General features: G+C 43.4%; 1 protein-coding gene across 4 annotated transcripts in view; it reads left to right on the top strand.

The window, feature by feature from the left end:
* Glmn (glomulin, FKBP associated protein) overlaps nt 1–21147 on the top strand; it is a 31385-nt gene that overhangs the window by 5695 nt on the left and 4543 nt on the right. For 2 of the 4 annotated variants that reach the window (XM_013350933.2, XM_026785167.1), the window contains exons 4-16: nt 4386–4502; nt 5263–5371; nt 6575–6809; nt 8642–8744; nt 10632–10819; nt 11677–11730; nt 11940–11970; nt 12264–12353; nt 13232–13273; nt 13374–13447; nt 16293–16377; nt 16802–16908; nt 17887–17950. In XM_013350933.2, the coding sequence (XP_013206387.1) occupies nt 4386–4502; nt 5263–5371; nt 6575–6809; nt 8642–8744; nt 10632–10819; nt 11677–11730; nt 11940–11970; nt 12264–12353; nt 13232–13273; nt 13374–13447; nt 16293–16377; nt 16802–16908; nt 17887–17950 (1299 nt within the window). Of the gene's footprint in view, nt 1–4329; nt 4503–5262; nt 5372–6574; nt 6810–8641; nt 8745–10631; nt 10820–11676; nt 11731–11939; nt 11971–12263; nt 12354–13231; nt 13274–13373; nt 13448–16292; nt 16378–16801; nt 16909–17886; nt 17951–21147 lie in introns of all 4 variants that reach the window. The other 2 variants (XM_026785168.1, XM_013350934.2) reach the window with 2 other exon arrangements.

Genomic DNA, 21147 nt, shown 5'->3' with positions numbered 1-21147 from the left:
CTGTGCTAGTGTTTTTAAAAGCCATAGAAGATGGACTTGTCTTAAGACCCTGTAATGTAGATTTAACACCTGCTTCTATCCTGGCCAGGGCCACTGTCCTGTGCAGTGTAGGACGTTCAGCAGCACTCGCCTCTCCCTGTTGTGCCCATAGCACCCTCTCTACCAACACCAATCAAAAGTCTTTAGACCTTGCCGAGTATCCCCTGGGAACTTAAGAGCAAAACTTCCCCCAATGAAAAGCTACTGGAATGTGGGTAAGCCATGGGCTTGGAGCTGGAGAGATGTAAGCTCTGGTTCTGTCACCGTCTCATGTAAGGAGGGACAGTTGTGCTGCTTAGTGTCAAAGCATTGCAGAGGTATGTCAGGGGTAGGAGTCGGGAGGCAGAGGCGGGTGGATCTTTGAGTTCGATGCCAGGCTGGTTTTTAAGTCTGTATCTAATTCTTCCTGTATACTGATTTATTCTTTCCCTCCCTAACAAAGACCATGAGATAGTTAACGCCAGAGTCTATAAATTCTGAAAGACATCATTCTACAGTGCCTGGTAAGCTTGTAGCTGATGTTTATAAAATGTTTAGCTAAAATTCAGGATAGGCAAAATGGCTAATGGGTAAAATCACTTGCCACCAAGTGTAGCGATTTGAGTTTATTGCTGAGATCAACAACCTCCAACTTGTCCTCTGACCTCCACACACATGCTGCTTCATATGTGCACGCACGTACACACACACACACACACTACATACACACATACACACACATACACTACATACATACATGCTACATACACACATACACACACACTACATACACACACATACACTACATACATACATGGTACACACACTACATACACACACTACACACATACACTACATACATACATGCTACATACACACATACACACTACATATACACACACACTACATACATACATACACATTTAAACAGTCCTTTAACTCAGATATACTAAGAGTTTGGCTGGCTATCGTACAGGATCACTTGAAGGAAGTGGAGCTGGCAAAGTGCTGTGCACAGGCTACGGCCGTTTTGCTTTTTAAGCTTAAGGATAATTGAATTAGAGTTTAGGAGGAAACCTTTCTAGGCCAAGCAAGCTGTAATCTCAGCAGCTGCCCAGGGAATAGAAAAGAAACAAAAGCCTGGGCTTAAGCTAAGCTGGCCTAGAGGTCAGCCACGTGGTAGCAGGCAGCCATATGGCGAGAACTGGCGCTGTAGAGAAAGCAAAGAAGCCCACAGTTCCAGAAAAAAGTATGTCAGGGCTCTGGCCAGCATCGGAAAGAAACAGAAGAGGAAGCAAGATGCTAAGCTCCATGGAGGACTGTGCAGGGCCAGGGGCTCTGGGAAGGGAAAGTCAGATGTCATTAAGGAAATAATTATCCTGCCTATCTAGGAGCCAGATTTTAAAAGGTGAATTTACTCTAATTCAATAATTCAGAGCTGGGAAGTGGTGGTACATGCCTTTAATCCCAGCATTTGGGTGGCAGAGGGGGGCAGATCTCTGTGAGTTCAAGGCCAGCCTAGTGTCCTAGTCTGCAGAGTCAGTGCCAGGACAGTCAGGGCTGTTAAACAGAGAAACCCTGTCTAAAAAGAAAAAAAGAAGAAGAAAAGAAAGGAAAAGAGTACTTAATATTTAAAGTAATATTTTAAAACTTAATTACTAATTCATAACATGAATTCTTGACTAGTAAAAGTCAAGCTATGCCAAAAAAAAAAAATAGAGGAAAACAGAACATCAAAGCAGGATAATTCGCTGAACTTAAAAGCTAACAGGCATCATCTAGCCTTTATTGTATACCTCCTTTGTTCGCTACCTTGGTCAACAAGACCTGCTGTGTTACTTTGTAACAGGTTCTGTGCTTGCTACTGGCATTAGATGTAACAATGAACAAAATAGTCTCTGCCCAGAAGAACTCCAGTATTCTGTTCTTTTGGTTAGTAACAGGCTTCTCTGTATAGTCCTACCGTCCTGGAACTCCTATTTAGATCAAACTGGCCTCAAACTCACAGAAATCCTCCTACCTTTGTCTCCTAAATTATGGATTTAAAGGCATGTGGCATCACACCTGGCTTACAATGTGACATTCTAACATACACTCTAAGAAGAGTGCAAGTGTAATATAGAAAGAGGAAACCAAACCCCCGTGAAGGAGATGGACTGTGGGAGGAGATCTGAAAGAAGTAGGGGTGTGAGTTACAGCGCTCTCTGAGCTACAAGTGCTGGGCAGAAGACATGACTAGCCCTGAAAGAATGTTCAGTGTGATACCTGGGAGGGAGATGGCTCATGGGCAAAAATACCTGATGACCATGGCCTGGGTTCAATTTCTGGAACTCATGTAAAGGTGGAAGCAAAGGAGAGTCCACAAGGTTGTTCCTGGAGCTCCACCTGTGCTCAGTGGCGTGTGTCCTCCCCCATCACACACACCGACACGCAGAGACACAAAGAGAGTAATAATAATGTATGTATATGTACGAGTGTGTGTGTGTGTGTCTGTCTGTCTGTGTGGTATTTGGGGGTTTTTGTTTTTTCAAGACAGAGTTTCTCTGTAGCTTTGGAGTCTGTCCTGGAACTAGTAGTTAGCTCTTGTAGACTAGGCTGGCCTCAAACTCACAGAGATCCGCCTGTCTCTGCCTCCTGAGTACTGGGATTAAAGGTGTGAGCCACCACTACCCAGCCTAATAATGAATGTTTTTAATGATAATTGAATTCTTAGATTTTGTTCATTAGAATTTGTACTTCATTTTCTACCATATTCTAAGCATCAATTTCATTGAATGAAAAGAGAAAGGTAAATTTTTAAAAACTGACATGACTATAGATCTCTAATGTACTTCAATTCAGTTCTTCAGACAGTAAAAGATAGACAGCTGCCTTTCGTCCGAGTCAGTGTATTTGGGTATTTCTATCACAGTGTTGGGAGCCTGTGAAAGCACAGTGTCATGGGTGGCCAACTGGGGAGAACACTCGGGTCTAGGAACGCAAGACCAGCCCGGGGAGCATCTTAAGACCTTGTCTCAAAACAAGAACAACCAAAACAAATAGTTGTCAGAAAGGCAACTTTATTTTTTTTTAAATTATTTATTTATTTATTATGAGTACAATATTCTGTCTGTGTATATGCCTGCAGGCCAGAAAAGGGCACCAGACCTCATCACAGATGGTTGTGAGCCACCATGTGGTTGCTGGGAACTGAACTCAGGACCTTCGGAAGAGCAGGCAATGCTCTTAACCTCTGAGCCATCTCTCCAGCCCCAGAAAGGCAACTTTAATATTTATGCTGCAGCTTGATAAAAACACCCACGTGTCTGACTGATCCAAGCAAAGCTGATGACAATTCCTCTCTGTGAGGGGTCTTCACAGCTTGATAATGCTCCTTGAATTTCTCCAAGGCTTTGGGGATCGTCACATGCACACACTGCTGTTTGAGAGCCTTCGTTGGTAGGGATCCTCACACACACATGAGATTTTTCTCTGATGTGTTAGAACCTAGCGTATGGTATGTACTAATGACTGAAAGAAAACAGAGCTGGGATACATTGCTAATTTTGAAAATCTGGTTCTGAGATGGATGCGAATCATTAATTGTAAAGATAAACTTTTGTGTGGGGAGCATTTGACATGTGTTTGAAAAGAGAAGAAAACTGCCTGGCAGTGGTGGTGTCTTTAATCCCAGCACTCAGGAGGCAGAGGCAGGCAGATTTCTGTGAGTTTGAGTTTACAGAGTGAGTTCGAGGACAGCTAGGGCTACATAGAGAAACCCTGTCTCACGAAAAAAAAAGAAAGAAAAGAAAGTTATGTGTAGGAGAGAATAAAATTGAAGTCACATATCTGTCTATCTATCTATCTATCTATCTATCTATCTATCTATCTATCTATCTAGTAGGTAGGTAGGTGGATAGATAGATAATGTGACTTCATTTTTCTTCATTCAGATAGATAGATAGAAAGAAAGAAAGAAAGAAAGAAAGAAAGAAAGAAAGAAAGAAAAAGAAAGAAAGAATTTTATTTAGAGAATGTCCAAAGAACTGCGAACAGTTTACAGGCATTGATAGTCTGGTCTTCCTTTTGAATCAAGAGAAGCAAATTCTCTGTGGAAGCTAAGTACCTGCTTGTCCTGAGCAAATCAACTATCTTGTCAGAAGTGACGGAACTGTTTAGGTCCTAGGAAGATGTAGTTGCTGGGTGAAAGTGGAGGTCGTTCTGTCTCCCTCCGTGAAAACATTAAAAGCGTTTGAGCCGGTGATGGCTGCTGTGAGCCCAGAGGACAGTGGTGACATGTGAGCCTCACCGGCCTGGCCTCTGCTCCCTTAGTCAGGCAGCACCAAGAGTTCTCTAGAAGACTGTGTCTACTCCGCCATGCTTTGCAGACCGTCATCAAGTCCATGGGCTGGAATCTTGTTGGTCCTGTTGTCCGCTGCCTCCTGAGGAACGGGGAAGAGGATGAGAGGAAGGACTGTTTGCTGGTGTTTGACTTACTAGTGCAGGTGAGCCGGGGAAGACCTGGTTCCATCCGTCGGAGCAGCAGCACTACAGTGCCCTGCATGTCGGGCTTTGTTCAGTTACTCTTCTGCAGTGCCCAGGCGTGCTTGGCTGGACGGGTGGGCAGTTCCATCTCGCATTTTCCAAAGTTTCCAGATGTAAGAATTATCCAGTCTGAGACCCTGTAAAGGGCTATAAGCCTCTAATTTAACACGTGTTCTCATTATACAGACGAAGTGAGTGTTGTTGAACCGGTTTGCTGCCATGCTGACCCTTGTGCACATTAGACCCAGAATCAGATTTTAGTGCCGCTTGAGACATGCAAGCTGAAAGGATTATAAGGGGTGTGACGGAGGGGAGTGGGGAGGATGGAGGAGGTGTGTGGGGATCAACAGTAGAGTTTGTTTGAAAATCCCGTGATGAAACCTAATGTGGAAACTAGAGACTGGAGGCGCACACACAAGTGATTGTTAGGGAAGAGACACTTCCTTCAGATAGTGTGGGTGTTGGTTCCGAGGATTCTCAAAAGCAAGGCGGTGAGGTGGCTGTCAGGGTGCACCACAAATCACCTGTTCAGAAAGAACCAAAGGGGGCCCTTCGTCTACAGCAGCCAACAGGAGGCACGGTCTCTGAAGATCCTTTTAACAATTTCTAGGGCATAAGCAAATGTAACTGTATTTCTCAGTATGTCTTCTTTAAAATGGTAATCATGTGGCTTTAAATGCAACTTGTATTAAACAGGTTCAATTGTGAATATTTTTATAGTTATGTAACCCAAAGGAATTGTTGTTGGGTTTGCTTGAACTCATTGAAGAGCCCTCTGGAAAACAGATTTCCCAAACTATTCTTCTTTTACTTCAACCACTACAGACAGGTAATGACAATTTGATATCCAAGTATTTCTTATTGTATTTGCATATGTACCTTGATGTTTGCCCCTAAATGTGGACAGTCACTGAGTGCCCTGCCCCTAGGCTACTCCAGCAGAGCCATGGGAACGCTGTGAGGTGCCTGGAAGGGGCTGCTCAGTCAGTACTTTGACAACTCGTTAGTTAGCTTTCATTTTTTAATTAAAATTTTTTTACATGTATGAGTGTTTTGTCTGAATGCATATCTGTACACTACTTGCGTGCCTGGTGTCCTTTAAGGCCAGAATGGTATCACTTCCTTTGAACCGGAGTTAGAGTGGCTTGGGAGCCTCCACATGGGTGCTGGGAACGGAACCCAGGTCCGCTAGAAAAGCAGCCAGTGCTCTTAACCACTAAGCCATCTCTCTAGGTCCCTGGCTAGATCTCTTCTGCACAGTTTATAGTTAGGATTTTCCCTCTAAGCATATTTAGTGGTCAGCTGTGACCTGTAGCATGCAATGTGAAATAGCAGCAGGGTGTTGCTCAGCTTCCGGTTTGGGAGGTTGGTGTGGAAAGGTCTGTCTAGAGAGTGAAACGAGGCATGGAGAACGAGAAAGCTTTGTGGCTTAGTATTGGCAAATAATATGCCTCAGCAGTCAAGACAAACACTTTTCCATGAAAGAAGTTATTTCCATTTTAGAAATCATATACATTTCAGAATGTGATAGGGACCTGGACATTAGAATAAATTCATTTAAATCTGAATGTCAACCAACCTTATACTTCTCAAATATTCAAAATCTTCTAAGGGCACAAAAAGCTCTGTAATACTTTTATCCATTTTATAGTGCTATGTAATTTTCCATTCATATTTTGTGTTTATAATCAAAAATAAGAAAAAAATAACCAGTTATAGAAACACTTTATTAGTTGATTTTCTTAATGCTGGGTCCAAGTGCCTGGCACCTGGCAGTCTGAGGAAGAACTGTTGATGTAGGCTAGGGATGCAGTGGGGCACATGGTGGATACAGCCCACCGCGGTGGTGGCAGGTCTGGTGAGAAGTGCCTGGTCATAGCGAGAGAGTGGCGAGCTCAGGCCACACCACCTCACAGCCTGCCTCCAGTGATAGTTCTCTCAGCAAGGCTCTGCCTGCTAAAGATCCAGAACCTTCTAAATGCTGACTTCCTCTTGTCCTGTGTGCAGCTGCTTACGCTTGTTTCTGTTGCAGTTATTCAGAAGCTCCCCAACAAGGTGTACTCAGTTGGATTGGCATTGTCCACCCTGTGGAGTCAACTGTCTCTTCTCCCTGTGCCGTACTCTAAGGAACAGATACAGACAGATGATTATGGCCTTTGTCAGTGCTGCAAGGCCTTAACAGAGTTTATGAGACCTTTTGTGGAAGAAGCCACTGATAACAAAGAAAACAAGGAAAATGAAAAGTTAAAAGATGAATTGCTAAAGTTGTAAGTCTGTTTTGAAGGACATCTCACAGTGGAGTGAGTAATTGGTAGCTCAGTTACCCTGTGTTTCTTATTGGTACATAGAAATCTTGCTTTGGATTTTGAATTTCAGACAGACATAATGTTGACCTAGTGAATCGAGGATGTGCAGGGAGGCACTGACAGCCAGCAATGCTGAAAGTGGGAGCAGTGGGGGCATTTAACTCAGGGAGTTGGTTCTGTCTGGGGAATGCATCTGAAAGCAGCAGAGGACTACCAGACAGTTGAGCATCTGTCCCGACCTCAGATTCAGCCATGTGCTCACCATGGGTTCTGACTAAACAGCGCCCATCAGTTGGCATAGGGATGGTCCAAATGAGGGCGTGCCATCAGCATAGAATCGCCTCCAGACTTGAAGATGGGCAGTTATACAAGGGGAGACATATCTGGATAAGGTGGTGCTCACCTGTCATTCCAGCCCTCAGGAGCTGAGGCAGGAGGATGGCGAGATGAAAGCCAGAGTCGCAGTTACAGAATAACCTGTCTCAAAAAAAACCCAAAAAAACAAATCAAAACAAAACCTCCAAAACAAATAACAGACACCATAAGAAGAAAGAAAACGCAATAAAAATATTTTAGTTAGATTGGGCTAATTGGGAAAATTATTTCTCACAACTTTTCTCATGTGACTCCGCTAAGAAATCTTAAATTGTAAATTATACATGGAATTTGTATTTAAACATATCTTGGGCATATCTTTTTCTAGTTTGGAAAACTAATGCTATTGTTAAATCTTTTTTTTCCCCATTTTTTTAAATTTATTTATTTATTAAGGGTTTCTGCCTCCTCCCCGCCACCGCCTCCCATTTCCCTCCCCCTCCCCCGTTCAAGTCCCTCTCCCTCATCAGCTTGAAGATATTGTTAAATCTTAAATTGTAAATTATACATGGAATTTGTATTTAAACATATCTTGGACATATCTGTTACTTTTCTATTTTGCAGGATTAGGGCATTTAAGGTTGGTTTTTATGAGGCAATTTGTTTGTCGTTTAAGAAACTTTTTTTTTAAAGGCTGTTTTAAAGAACTAGAAAAGACTTAGTCACAGAATAAAGTTGGATTAAAAATAAAGTAACTAGGCAATAGTGGCTTACACCTTTCATCCCAGCATTTGGGAGGTAGAGGCAGGCGGATCTCTGAGAAACGGAATTGAATCTCAGCAAATGGAGCCTACTCAGGCATTCTCGTGTTTTCCCCATTACTGTTACTAATGAGATTGGATTCATGCTTTTTTTTAAAGAGGTCTATTTTTATTTTATTAGATTTATTTATTTATTATGTACAACATTATGCCTGCAGGCCAGAAGAGGGCACCAGGTCTCATTACAGGTGATTGTGAGCCATCAAGTGGTTGCTGAGAATTGAACTCAGGACCTTTGGAAAAGTAGCCAGTGCTCTTAACCTCTGAGCCATCTCTCCAGCCCAGGATTCATGTTTTAGACACATTATTATTGGTGCTTGCCTTAGGCCATTGTGCTACTATAGTAAAACATGAGTTGATTTATAATAAAATAGTAGCACAATTCTAGACTAGGAAGTTTAACATGGGGTGCTAGGACCTAGTGGAAGAGTAGCGGATTCCAGCAAGCTGAGCTCCTCTTCTGAAAACAGCACAGTCCTTCCCCTGAGAGTGAGCCCTCGGACTGGTCACCTTTCAGAGGTCCCACTTCTTAATACTGTGACAATGACAATGATTTTCGCCTGAGTAAGTCAAGCAGTGCTTATCTTTCATGTAAAGCTAGACCTGAATGCTGTGTTTGGGATACTGACCCATAATTACCTATTTCTTATGCCTTAGCTGTTGCAAGTGCTTGAAGTGCCCTTTGCTGACAGCGCAATTCCTTGAACAGTCTGAAGAAGTTGGAAAGGACCCTTTTTGGAGTTTTGCATCTGAAATAATAGTAAGTACAGCCAGTCAAATCTGCTATAATACTTCCTGTAATCTTAATTACTATAATTCCTGTAATCTTAAATTTTATCCTTCTATATTCTGATCTATTTCATATGAGCATGTAAATTGATAATTTACTAATAGGGTAATGTGTAACTTTTTTAGAACACGGATAAACAAGATGGCAATTAAATAGTAACTCGTTATCCAAAGGCTTGCAAATGTTTCTATTTAGTATGTTAATAAATAGGAAAATATATATATATATATACATACATATAAGGTCTTGAATGGTTATATCATATATACACCTGTGTATTTTTCCTCTTAACATTATAATATAAATCATTGCTATTGATTTAGTAGTATTTTTTTAAAATTGTGTGTGTGTGTTTGCCTGAATGTGTGTGTGTTTGCCTGAATGTGTCTGTGTTTGCCTGAATGTGTCTGTGTACCACATGCATGTAGGACCTGTGGAAGCCAGAAGAGGTTTTGGTTGTTAGCCAGCACGTGGGTGCCAGGAGTTGAGCTGGATCCTTTAGAAGGGCACCCAGGCCCCATCTCAGTGTAGCGTTGAGGTTAAGCAGTCACCACCGTCACCTCCAGAACGTGCTGTCCCCTGAAGGTCTGCACTGGTGAAGCCTGCCCCTCTCATCCTCTGCCCGGTCACTGCCCAGCATCCACTGCTCTCTCTGAAGCACTTACATTTTTTTCATGTTGAAATGGTTTCTCTCTTTTTATTTTTAGTTTTTTTTGGAGACAGGGTCTCACTATATAACTCTGGCTGTACTAGAACTCTCCCCATAGATCAAGCTGGCCTTGAACTCAGAGATCCACCTGCCTCTGTCTCCAAGTGCTAGGATTAAAGGCACATGCCACCATGTCCAGCTTCATTTGTGTTGTAAAGTTACTCATTTTATTTTATTACAAAGTGTATGACTTTTTTATGTGCACCACGGGTGTACAACAGCCAAGGAGGCCAGAAGAGAGTATTGGATCTCTTGGAATTATGAATGGTTGCAAGCTGCAGGAGCAGCCAGTGCTCCTCACTGCTAAGCCATCCCTCCAGCCCCCTGCAGTAGTTTGCTCTAGCTCACGCTAAAGCCTTCTGTCTAGCAATCAGACAGTCTGGCTGTCAACAAAACTCATTTGTGTGGATACTTTATTAATTTTAGTCTCAAAATTTATTTTGATGTTTCAAAATAAATATGTAAATAAGTAAATAAAACAAAGCAAAAAAAGCAGTCTGAATATGTCAGTCCCATCAGGGCAATCTTTTGAATAACTCAGAACCAACTGATCTGAGACCAGCAGACTTCCTCCCCGTTTTAGTCAGTGTTCTACTGCTGTGAAGAGACACCACGGCAGTGCTTAGGGAAGAAGGCATTTACTGGGGCTTGCTTACAGTTTTAGAGGTTCAGTACATTATCCTCATTGTGGGGAGCACGGCAACATGCAGGCAGACACGGTGCTGGGAAAACGGCTGAGAGTTTTACATTCAGACATATGGACAGTAGGAAGAGAGAGACACTGCTTGACCTGCTTTGAGGTTTGGAAACCTCAAAGCCCCTCCACTGACACACTCCCTCCAGTAAGACCACAGCTTCTTAAGCAAGGCCACGCTTCCTATTCCTTCTCAAGCAGTGCCACTCCTTGGTGACTAAGCATTTAAATATATGAACCTATTATGGGGCCATTCATATTCAAACCACCACACTCACTGAAGTACCATCAGTGTCTGAGACAGTCTAATCGTGGGACTGATTATTAAAGCAAGTATCTCAATTCCATACACCTTCAAAAAGATAAGGGATTATACAGAATGTGGATATAGAATAAGGGGTGATAGTATAGTTAATTTGCCAATAGCTTACTTTTTTAAAAACCTATTTCACAGGGATTTTTATCAGAAATTGGACACCCTGTCCCCCAAATTATTCTTAATCATGGAAGGAAAAAAAGGACATGGGGTTGCCTTGAGTTGGAGGAAGAAGAAGACAGACAGTTGGCAGACTCTGTGGCCTCTCTGACATACCTAGTATTTGTTCAGGGCATCGGTATTGATCAGCTTCCAATGGTCTTAAGGTAAGAGTCACTATCAAACTCTTGATTGACTTAGTATCCTTTACATGTATGCTAAAACACTGTACATGGAAAGAGGCAGATTAGAGATGCCTGGAGGCTTTGGGTGTCTCCAGCAGTAGAGAAAAGACAAGTTAGTGTGTGGCTTGCAGGGAGATTGGGGGGCATAAAAGGCATGGAGACAGACAGGTGAAACACAGCCATACTGAAATTGGGGTTATAAAGGAAACAGAACCCCCCAACGTTGAGTGCTAGGTGAAATGCCTGTGATGGGGAGACTCCCCCAGTGGAGCTGTAAGAAAGAAGAGGGGGGCCTTGTGAGCCCCACAGGCACAGGCTACAGTATTCTGTGTCTGGAGGTCTGTGAGCTACACAGCACACAGCCAGAGAAGGGGGTGGGAGGCCTCCTACCTTGCTCACTGATAGGGGACCTTGAGTGATCTTGTTGGCAGACTTCTCAGCTGGGGGAAGCAGAAGACCCAGAATCACTAAACCTCTAGTGATAAAGGCTTGCCCTCTCTGCTGACGAAGGGAACAACCACTCTCTGTATTAGGAGGCCGCTTGTTTGTCACTGGCTGCTCAGCCCCAAAATAACCACACAGAAACTGTATTAATTAAATCACTGTTTGGCCCATTAGTTCTTGCTGCTGCTGCTGCTGCTGCTGCTGCTTCCTCCTCCTCCTCCTCCTCCTCCTTCTTCTTCTTCAAGATTTATTTATTTATTGTGTATACAGCGTTCTGCCTACATTCATGCTTGCAGACCAGAAGAGGGCACCAGATCTCATTACAGATGGTTGTGAGCCACTATGAGAGGAAATTGCCTATTCTAAATATCTTTTTTTATTCTTTTACATTTTAGCCCGTTGCATCTTTTGCAGCTGAACATGGAACACATTGAAGTGCTTCTGCAAAGGTAAAATGAAATCTCAGGATCAGATGGCATCACTGAACAGTTTTGGGAGGCGGGAACAGGGTTCAAGTTCTTCCTTAGCAACATGCAGTGCTGAGGCCAGGGCGTGCGGCCCCAGACCTTGTATTTCATTGTTCATTTTCTTCTAAAGTAAGGAACCATTCTAAAAAAACTAGAAAACCATAATGATAACTTTCAATGTTTTCTTTCAGAACAGAACAGTCTGTTTTCTCAAAAGGATTGGTAAGATTCATTTGCTACCATTTGTGTGTGTGTGTGTGTGTGTGTGTGTGTGTGTGTGTGTGTGTATGCGTGTACGCATGCACGTGCATTTGTGGAGGTCAGAGAACAATCTGCAGGAGCCAGTTCTCTCCATTGTATGTGTTCTGGGGACTCAGGTCATCAGGCTTGGGTAAGCCCTTTCCTCTGTTGAGCCATCTTTCCAGCCAGTCTGCTAGCATTATAAATATTATAAATATTAAAAATAATGCAACTGTCAACGTCACCTTGAATGTATGTGTGTATTTCATTTGCAGGAACTTCTGGAGAACAGCTTACTGAGATTAGAAGACAACAGCCTCCTCCATCGGTACTTAGAAATCAAGAGTTTTCTCGCTGTGCCTCAGGTAGGCAGAAAACCGCTCCCTGCCTATTCTGAACTCTGCCAAGGTAACGCATGCCTGCACTCCCTTTCCTTCTCAGCCTCTGCAGGTGCTGCTGTCGCTTCCGGTTCAGTTTTTGTGCTGATGGGAATGGTTTGCCATCTGTGCCAAAAGCCAGACTATATGGCTAGCAAGACTACCGAACTGAGTTTTAAATTCTATTTTGAGGGGCTGGAGAGATGGCTCAGCGGTTAAGAGCATTGCCTGCTCTTCCAGAGGTCCTGAGTTCAATTCCCGGCAACCACATGGTGGCTCACAACCATCTGTAATGAGGTCTGGTGCCCTCTTCTGGCCTGCAGGCATACACACAGACAGAACATTGTATACATAATAAATAAATAAATTTAAAAAAAATTCTATTTTGATTAATTTATACTTTAAAATACTTTTATTCTTTTTGAGTTTCCCCCAGCTCCTAGAATTAACCTAAACAGCTATTGGCCACCTTCTCCTGGCTCGTACTCCCCCCCATCCGTCTCCGCCTGTGGTGTGCATGCCTGTGATCTTTGTTCGCTCCGAGTGTAAAAAATTCTTAGAATTTAAATAGAAAAGAACGTCTTCTGCTCCTACATAAGCTTGGTTACATTTAGTGAGTGTGTTATACTTCTGCATATTTGATTTCTTTTTCTGCTTTCTATACATAACTGAAAATCACCATTGCCTTTGAAACCGCACCAAGTCACACCTCATTTTGGCCTGTGTGCAGAGCTGACTGCAGTTAGTTTGCCGTAGACGTAGCCATGAGGCCAGGGGAGCTCATCTCCTTAGCCCAGGTGTCTCCTTTAACTTCCATTGTGGTCAAAAGTATATATGAATTTGAAATGTTTGTTCTTTATTTCTAGGGCTTAGTCAAAGTAATGACACTTTGCCCCATTGAGACATTGGTATGTATGATTGGAGACTAGCTATGAGTCACAGTGAGAAATGTTAATAAATAACTAGATGAAAATGTTTCATCTAATAGTATCATTTGTTTCATCCCAGAGGAAAAAGGGCTTGGCTTTGCTCCAGCTGTACATCGACAAGTTGGATTCACAAGGCAAACACACATTATTTAGGTATGTATCAAGGCAAACACACATTATTTAGGTATGTATCAAGGCAAACACACATTATTTAGGTATGTATCAAGGCAAACACACTATTTAGGTATGTATGTATCAAGCTGGTGAGCTAGGCACTTCTCTTGCCCTGACAAAGTAATTGAGACAACTTAGGAAGAAAGGTCTGTTTGGGTTCAGTGTGTCATCTGTGGCCTGTGGTAAGACAGAGCTCATGGAGGAGGTGTCTGGAGGCCATGATGGAGCAGAGCTGGTCACCTCACAGGAAGGGCCAAGGACAAGCCATCCTGTCAGCAGGACCGTTCTGTTAGGACTCACTGATGGGTTGATTTGCTGGTTGACTTGAGCCCTCCCCAGCTAATCAGTCAGTTCACAGAAGTCTGTCGGCTGCACCCAGTCTTTAACACATGAGCTTTTAAGAGACATTTTTAAAACACAGCCCATGGATAATAACCTAGTGTGTGACTGATTGAAACCTACTAATGCCATGTAATTATTTAAAGGTACAATTTTGTACAATATAGTTCAGTATCTGTAAGAGCTAAAGAATCAGCTTATCAAGTATTTTGGAAACATATAATGTCTATTATGTGAATAGCAGTGTATAATTTTTAGTTTAATTGAAATATTGTAAACTTACTCTAAGAGAGACAAACATGGATCTGAATAGGAAGGAGAAAAAGAGAAGATCTCCTGAGTAAACTGGGAGTGTGGGGGTCATGGGGGAGGGCAGAAAGGGAAAGGGGAGGAAGGGAGGGGAGAAAAATGTATAGTGCAATAAAAACAATTAAAAATAAACTCCAAGCAGCCTTAAAAGAATAACAGAGATTGATAATGCTTCTGCTAGAACCTTAGAGTTCAATAGTCTCCATTGTTTATAACTGAACTGAGGGTGCCACGGAGATCTGTAACTTTGACAGGCCAGTCAGTCCGTTACTCTGAGATCTTACCAGTAGAGTTTTTAGTAGAGTTTTAGGCAATAAGTTAAATGTTAGAAAACTCTGTAATAAATAGAGGCTTTCTAAGGCCATCATACAGTGTACGGGAGATTCCACTCCTCTTCCACCAGGAGGCGGTGTACTCCAACAACACTGACGGTAGCCTACTATCTTAGCCCACTTCACCCTGGGCTGGGTACTAACAATGAGGTGCAAACTGATTGAAGCAATGTCGGGATGCGGGGAGTGTAGAGTCCTAGCATCCCAGGGCCTGTCCTAGCTCTCTGACTGACAACAGAGTCAGGCCCAGCTCACACAGCCTCAGCCCTTAGATCTTACACCAGGTTTCTCACTGTCCCTCCGTACTCTGCCGAGAGACCCCTTTCTCATAGTAGCTTCCCATTACGGGCTCAGGGCCTCAGTCTGTGCAGTTGGCTCTGTTGCTTTAGGGCCGCAGAAGGACCACCTCACCTCGTCGTGGCCAGGAGCACAGGCACAGCTGGGTAGAAAGGGTTAGAGTCCCGGTCCCTTCTTCAAGCGCATGCCCCTAGGGACCTAGTTTCCTTCCATGAGGCCCCATTTCCTAACGATGCCACCACCACCGAGTGAGAACCAGCACATGAGCCTTTGGGGACACTGGAGACCTAAGCCATTAGCAGTGCCGTCAGGTTTCCTGCAGCGAATAAGCCAGCGGCAGCCTACTTTCACAGGGAGCACTCTGTGCTTTGAGGTTGTTCCGGTGCTCACTCTTGGCATGTTAAATTCTATGCACGCTTTAATAGAAATTTGTTGTTTGAGGGCTGAGGAGGTGGCCCAGTGGTAAGAACACTTCTCACAAGCGTAGGGCCTGTGTTCAGATCTCCAGAATCAACATAAAAACTGGGCAGACAGCCAGGCAGTGGTGCTGCTGCCTTTAGTCCTAGCACTTGGAGGCGGAGACAGGAGGGTCTTTGACCAGCCTGGTTTTCAAAGTGAGTTCCAGGAAAGCCAGGGCTGCGCAGAGAAACCATGTTGGGGGGGGGGGGAGCATGTAACAATAACAAAAACTGATCATGTGCCTTTAACTCCAGTGCTGGGGGGCGGGTTAGAGGATTGCTGGGGCTTGCTGTGCCAGCCTAGCTCAGGTTCAGTGAGAGACCCTGTCTCGAACAAGGAGACGGATAGAACAGGACACTCACCTTTCCCTGGCCTACACACACACACACACACACACACACACGCATATAAAAGAACAGGACACTCACCCTTCCCTGGCCTACACACACACACATACACGCATATAAAAGACCAGGACACTCACCCTTCTCTGGCCTACACACACACACGCATATAAAAGACAGGACACTCACCCTTCCCTGGCCTACACACACACACGTATATAAAAGAACAGGACACTCACCCTTCTCTGGCCTACACACACACACACACGCACATACACACACACGCACACACACACGCATATAAAAGACCAGGACACTCACCCTTCTCTGGTCTACGTGCACACACATATAAAAGAACAGGACACTCACCCTTTGGCCTACACACACACACGCACACACACACACATATAAAAGAACAGGACACTCACCCTTCTCTGGCCTATGTGTGCATGCGCACACACACACACCAGCTGACAGAACAACACACCCATTCTCTGATCTATGCACATGTGTACACACACACTAAAAAGTTGTTTTAAAGACCCAGTTGTACATGAGATTTACCAGGTAGTGAAAGCAAAAGCTGTTAGGATAACTTCACAGGTCACTGGCCACGCTGATAACTGTCCCCACTGTGAAGTTTATAATCAGAAGTTACATGAGGCCCAATTGAATTATAAACTTTTTTATCACTATTATATTGCAATTTAATATAATTTCATGTGTTATAATTATGCTTTAAAGGTGCTTATTAAATACAAGTAATCACTCCGGTGTGGAAGGCTTCGTAATTCAAAATATCAAAAATCAGATTGATGCGTCATTTAAGGTAAGAATACAGACCCAGGTGAGGGTTAGTTACCAGTTTATTCATGTGTGGCATATGTCCGTGTTGGTTTACCCACAGGATTTTTCTGTCTGTAATATTAAAGTATAATCCCGTTTAAAAAGAAAACACCACCCCTGCCCCCCTGAATTTTGTTAACTATAAACTTAAACTGTATTACTTCTTTTGGCTGATAATATAAGTTGTAATGTATACTTCAGAAAAATACAAATTTGAGTCTCATCTGTATGTGGCCATGCATAACCCCACATAGAAAAAGATCCCCAGGGTTTTCAGGCTGGCAAGACCTTCACTAGGTCTGGAAAGTGAATGGCACATAGAAATGAGAGTTAGAGAATCTGTAACAATATGCAACATTTATCATGCTATTACATGAACTTTTCATAATCTTTCTTTTGCTTTTCAGAAAACATCTAACAAATGGTTTGTAGGCCCTCAACTGATTTCGCTGTTGGACTTGGTACTGTTCCTCCCCGAGGGTGCTGAAACAGACTTACTGCAGAACTCAGATAGGTGAGGTGACCATACCAGGGTTCTGAGAGTAAAATTCCTGAACTAAGAAAATATTTCCTGTGATTTTAGGATCTGTAATTAGTTCATAAAAGTATGTAAGCCTTGCCGGGCGGTGGTGGCGCACACCTTTAATCCCAGCACTCGGGAGGCAGAGGCAGGCGGATCTCTGTGAGTTCGAGGCCAGCCTGGTCTACAAGAGCTAGTTCCAGGACAGGAACCAAAAACTACGGAGAAACCCTGTCTCAAAAAAAAAAAAAAAAAAAAAAAAGTATGTAAGCCTTTCCTATTTAAGTTACTCAGTGACTTAGATAGAAACAAAACCTCTTCTTTCCAGGACAGTGACTGATTTTCTTTTTCTTTTCCTTTTTTTAAAGATTGATTTATTTATTATGTATACAGTTTTCTGCCTACATATATCCTATAGGCCAGTAAAGGGCATCAGATCTCATTACAGATGGTTGTGAGCCACCATGTGGTTGCTGGGAATTGAACTCAGGACCTCTGGTAGAGCAGTCAGTGCTCTTAACCTCTGAGCCACCTCTGCAGCCCAAGTGACTGATTTTCTATCTCAGCATTACACAGAGATTTGAAACCACAGCATTTCTGACTAAAATTTAAGAATCTCACAAAAACAGTGCATAAAGGGATTAAGTATTTGGACTTTGTTTTTCAGGTCTATTTTTTTCCCATGTAGAGTATAAACTTTCACTTTTGGTGTATTAGAATGGATGTGGAGAAGAAATGATCTTGAGGATGGCCGGGCTGTCTCTGGGCGAAGGGGAAATAATGCTCACCTAGTCTTGTGAGCTCATATCAGGACAGCGATGAGCTGCTGCCACTCCACAGATGGGTGGGGATAGTGTCCAAGGGCAGCTGTGTTGACAGCGGTATTTCCAAGCTTTTAACTTGCTTTATATATTTCAGCTGTTGATTACATAAATCTCTACTGAAGATAACAAGTTATTTTTTAATTAACAGGATTATGGCTTCATTAAATTTATTGAGGTATTTGGTTATCAAAGATAATGAAAATGACAATCAAGTAAGTGAATTATTTGGGAAAGAACCTGTGAGTATATTAAGAATGCATGAGCTGTTCTTACTACTGTCCTAAGCCCACCTTTATTATTCTTACCCAGCTGTGAAACTTGGGTACCAATTCTGACACCTCCTATCAGCTCCCAGGCACACTTGGCTTCTCACATCTAACCTGTTTTTCCTGCTCTGTCTCTGCTCTTTTTAGGAAGTCTTGCTAGGCCCTTGTTTTAGTTAGAGTTTCTGTTGCTGTGAAGAGACACCATGACCACAGCAACTCTTATAAAGGAAAACATTTAATGGGGTGGCTTACAGTTCAGAGGTTTAATTCATTATCATGGAGGGGACATGGCAGCATGCAGGCAGACATGGTGCTGGAGAGAGCTGAGAGTTTTACTTCTTGCAGGCAACAGGAAGTGAACTGAAATGCTGGGTGTGGCTTGAGCATATATGAGATCTTAAAGCCCGCCTCTACAGTGACACACTTCCTCCAACAAAGCCACACCTCCCAATGTGCCCCCCCCCCAATGAGCTTATGGGGGCCAATTACAGTCAAACCGCCACAGCCCTACTGGTCAAGTTAACTGTTAACTGGCCTTGTGGAGCGCCACAACACATGAAACTCCTTGCTCAGACTCTTCTGCTTGTATATAGCTCAGGATTTTAATCAGAGTTATATGAAATAAAATTATCCTAAATCACCTTAGCAGACATGACAAACTGAAACATATTTAGCCCCAAAACTGAGTTTGTTAATAGTGCTTTTGAATGGTGTGTAGGAAGTTGGATCTTTTTAAATAGCACTTCATTAGAAGTGTTCAATAAATAGAAAGCTACTTGAGGGAGATTTGTCATGCAGTAAAATCACATTTACTTTTAGGCTCCTTCCTGCCTACTCCGTTCTAATAACTGCTCTCCTGTTACCTGTAACCACATGAGTTACGCCAGTCTGGACTTTTTTAACATGATAGGCAGAATGAAAGTAATTAAGTTTCACATGAAAGTGCAACGGTTTTTATTACTCGGGTAAGTCACACCTGGGGATGAGAAGTCCAAGGAGCAGCAGGACCTTGAGTGGACCTAGCAGACTCGACAGTGGGCTTCATCTACACTAGATGATTGTTTTATTGTGAAAAACGTTGAAATGTCCAGCATCGATGAGAGACCTTTACAGCAGCCGTTCAAGACCGGGTATCTCAGTGTAGCCTTGGCTGCTCTGGAACCGGCTCTGTAGACCAGGCTGGTCTTGAGCTCTCAGACTCCCACCCGTCTGCCTCCCTAGTTGGGATTAAAGATGTGTGCCACCACTGCCCAGCTCTCATTGTTGTAATTTTTGGTGTATTTCAACATTAACTGTAGCTATCAATATATTTTGTCCCAAATATTTCAGCATATATTTCATTAGGCAGAGTTAAATATATGTCAGCATTTTTCTTGAAAGTAAAATTTACATAAATGAAGTGCACAGACATGTATATCAAATTTACCATCACCACAGACGTTCCCACATGTCCTTCTTACTGGCCACCCATTCACTGACAGAGGTGACCGCTGTCCTGGCCAGGCGCTGTGTGCCATTCTTCTTTGTTTCCCTTCTCATCAATCCTCTCTCAGGAAAGGTCAATCATTGGCTCAAATGTGGATGTCTAGAAAATGATACAAGTTAGCTATGACTCCTTGTAGAACTTTTGAAATTAAACTTAACCCTTGCCTCCTAAAGGGGCTATGGCAAAAACAAACAAAAAAGTACAATATAAATTAAGCAGCCCTGGGCCTTGGACCTCAGCAGGTGTCCTTAGGGAAGCTGTGAGTTTAGCATTGCCATAGTCAGGAAGGCTGAACATACACAAGAGATGATGGGATTTGCTTGACACAGGGATTCTCACTGACTAGGAAGGACAGATGTACTTTCTGTAGCGTCTCTGCTGTCTATCCTGACACCCATAGGTAATGCCTTGCTACATCTTAGAAAGAATGTGACTGAGGGGGCTGGCTTATTAATGGGTTCTTCTTCCCTAGGAACCAAATACTGGTTTTGTTTGTTGATTGGGTTTTGTTTTTTATCTGTATGCCACGATAAGCATTTCCATACCAGGGAATTGTTGGTAGAAGTCCTCGTCTCGCTTGCCACATTGATGCCTTATACGCTTTCTAGCCTGTCTGTAATGGAAACATTCCTAACAACAGTTACAAGGAAAAGCAAATTTAGCCACTGTGGTTAGCAAGTAACTGACAGCTTCTGTCCAGGTCTGACTTCTCTGCGCGGTGGCACTGACAGGGACGACTGAGGAAGGATCACAAGTTCCAGGCCAGCCTGAAGTGCAGAGTGGGGCCCTGTCTAAAGCAAAAGTGCAGCTTCTGGCTGCTTACAGTGACCGTGGTACTGTGGTGATGTGGGGCTGTGCCTTTTTACTTGGAGGAACCCCTACCAGTTCCAGTTTTTCATTTAGTTGTGCTAAGAGATGAAAACTAAAAGGCCAGAAGGGCATCGGGGAGAGACAGAATCCCTTCCAATATAAAGTGATTCACCAGGAGTGATAATCTCTTTTCTGACCAACCTGAGTTGGAGCCAACCTCCACTTTCCTGCGTCCTCCTCGCCCAGTGTCCTCCCACTCTGGGCTCCCTGCGCGTTTTCAGCTGTTTTCAGCGCTTTCTCCCACACTTAGTTTCCTGTCATCTTTAGACTCTTATAGACGAATAGTTCCCGTCTCTAATTTTTATAGCTCACGTTCTCTACTGTTGGGTTTCTTCAGATAGTGGTTACTTGTTTTGAATTGCAAGATCATTTCTAAAATAGAGCCATAGTTGTGCTGTTGCTTAACTTCTGTCCTCTTCACTCAAATCCTTTCTAATGTCTGTTATTCAAATTAAAATGTGCCAGGAGTGGTGTTATAGCTCAGTGGCAGAATAACTGCCTGTTGTGAGGTCCTGGGTTCAGTCCTTAGCACCGCAGTGAAAAAGCGAGATGAGATGAAACATCCCCGGTGCGTGCTCTGCGCGAGGGGTGGGGGCATCCCCAGTGCGTGCTCTGCGGGGTAAAACATCCCCTGTGCGCTCTGTGGAACCAAACATCCCCAGTGCATGCTCTGCGGGGGGTGGGGGACACATATCCCACATCCCGGTGCGTGCTCTGGTGGGGGGTGGGGGACACACATCCCACATCCCGGTGCGTGCTCTGGTGGGGGGTGGGGGACACACATCCC

This window comes from Microtus ochrogaster, linkage group LG1 (genome assembly GCF_000317375.1).
Source record: "Microtus ochrogaster isolate Prairie Vole_2 linkage group LG1, MicOch1.0, whole genome shotgun sequence".
Classification (NCBI taxonomy): Eukaryota; Metazoa; Chordata; class Mammalia; order Rodentia; family Cricetidae; genus Microtus; species Microtus ochrogaster.
This window is presented reverse-complemented; position numbering and strand designations above follow the sequence as displayed.